This window comes from Penaeus monodon, chromosome 21 (genome assembly GCF_015228065.2).
Source record: "Penaeus monodon isolate SGIC_2016 chromosome 21, NSTDA_Pmon_1, whole genome shotgun sequence".
Taxonomy (NCBI): Eukaryota; Metazoa; Arthropoda; class Malacostraca; order Decapoda; family Penaeidae; genus Penaeus; species Penaeus monodon.
Genome location: NC_051406.1, coordinates 37,211,445 through 37,211,851, shown reverse-complemented (window position 1 = coordinate 37,211,851; position 407 = coordinate 37,211,445). Strand labels below are relative to the sequence as shown.

At 50.4% G+C, this 407-nt stretch overlaps 1 protein-coding gene across 1 annotated transcript in view; it reads right to left on the bottom strand.

Annotated features, from left to right (window-relative positions):
* Positions 1–6: 6 nt before the first annotated feature.
* The window catches only part of LOC119586741, a 3,874-nt gene continuing 3,473 nt past the window's right edge, over positions 7–407 (bottom strand). Inside the window, exon 6 of the mRNA XM_037935465.1 lies at positions 7–243. Within this exon, the coding sequence (XP_037791393.1) occupies positions 91–243 (153 nt within the window). The 3' untranslated portion in view covers positions 7–90. The remainder of the gene's footprint in view (positions 244–407) is intronic.

Below are 407 nucleotides of genomic sequence, written 5' to 3'. Positions count from 1 at the left end.
AGAATGTTCTAGAAAAACCCACGAAGCGCTGAAGAACAGATCTTAATCCCCCCCCCTTCCCCTCCCCTCCCCCTGTTGTTCTAGAACGTTCTAGAAGGCCCAGTAGCCAGGGAGGGGCATGGAGGTGGGCAGGCTGGCGAGGGTCAGATCCAGCGAGGGGGGGTTGAGCTCGTTGGCACTCAGGGGGAGGGGGACGGGGGCGGTCAGGCAGGCGCTCCTGAGGCAGGCGATGAAGGGCTGAACCTGGGGGGGGGGGGGTAGAGAAGAGGGGGGAAAGGGGGACGTATTTAGTGTATGATTTTGTTATTATTTTTTTTTACATTTATTTTTTATTTTTATTGTTCATTTTTATTGTTATTATTTTTTTCTCGGTAAGTGGTATTCCTTTGATCCTGTTAATAGATTTC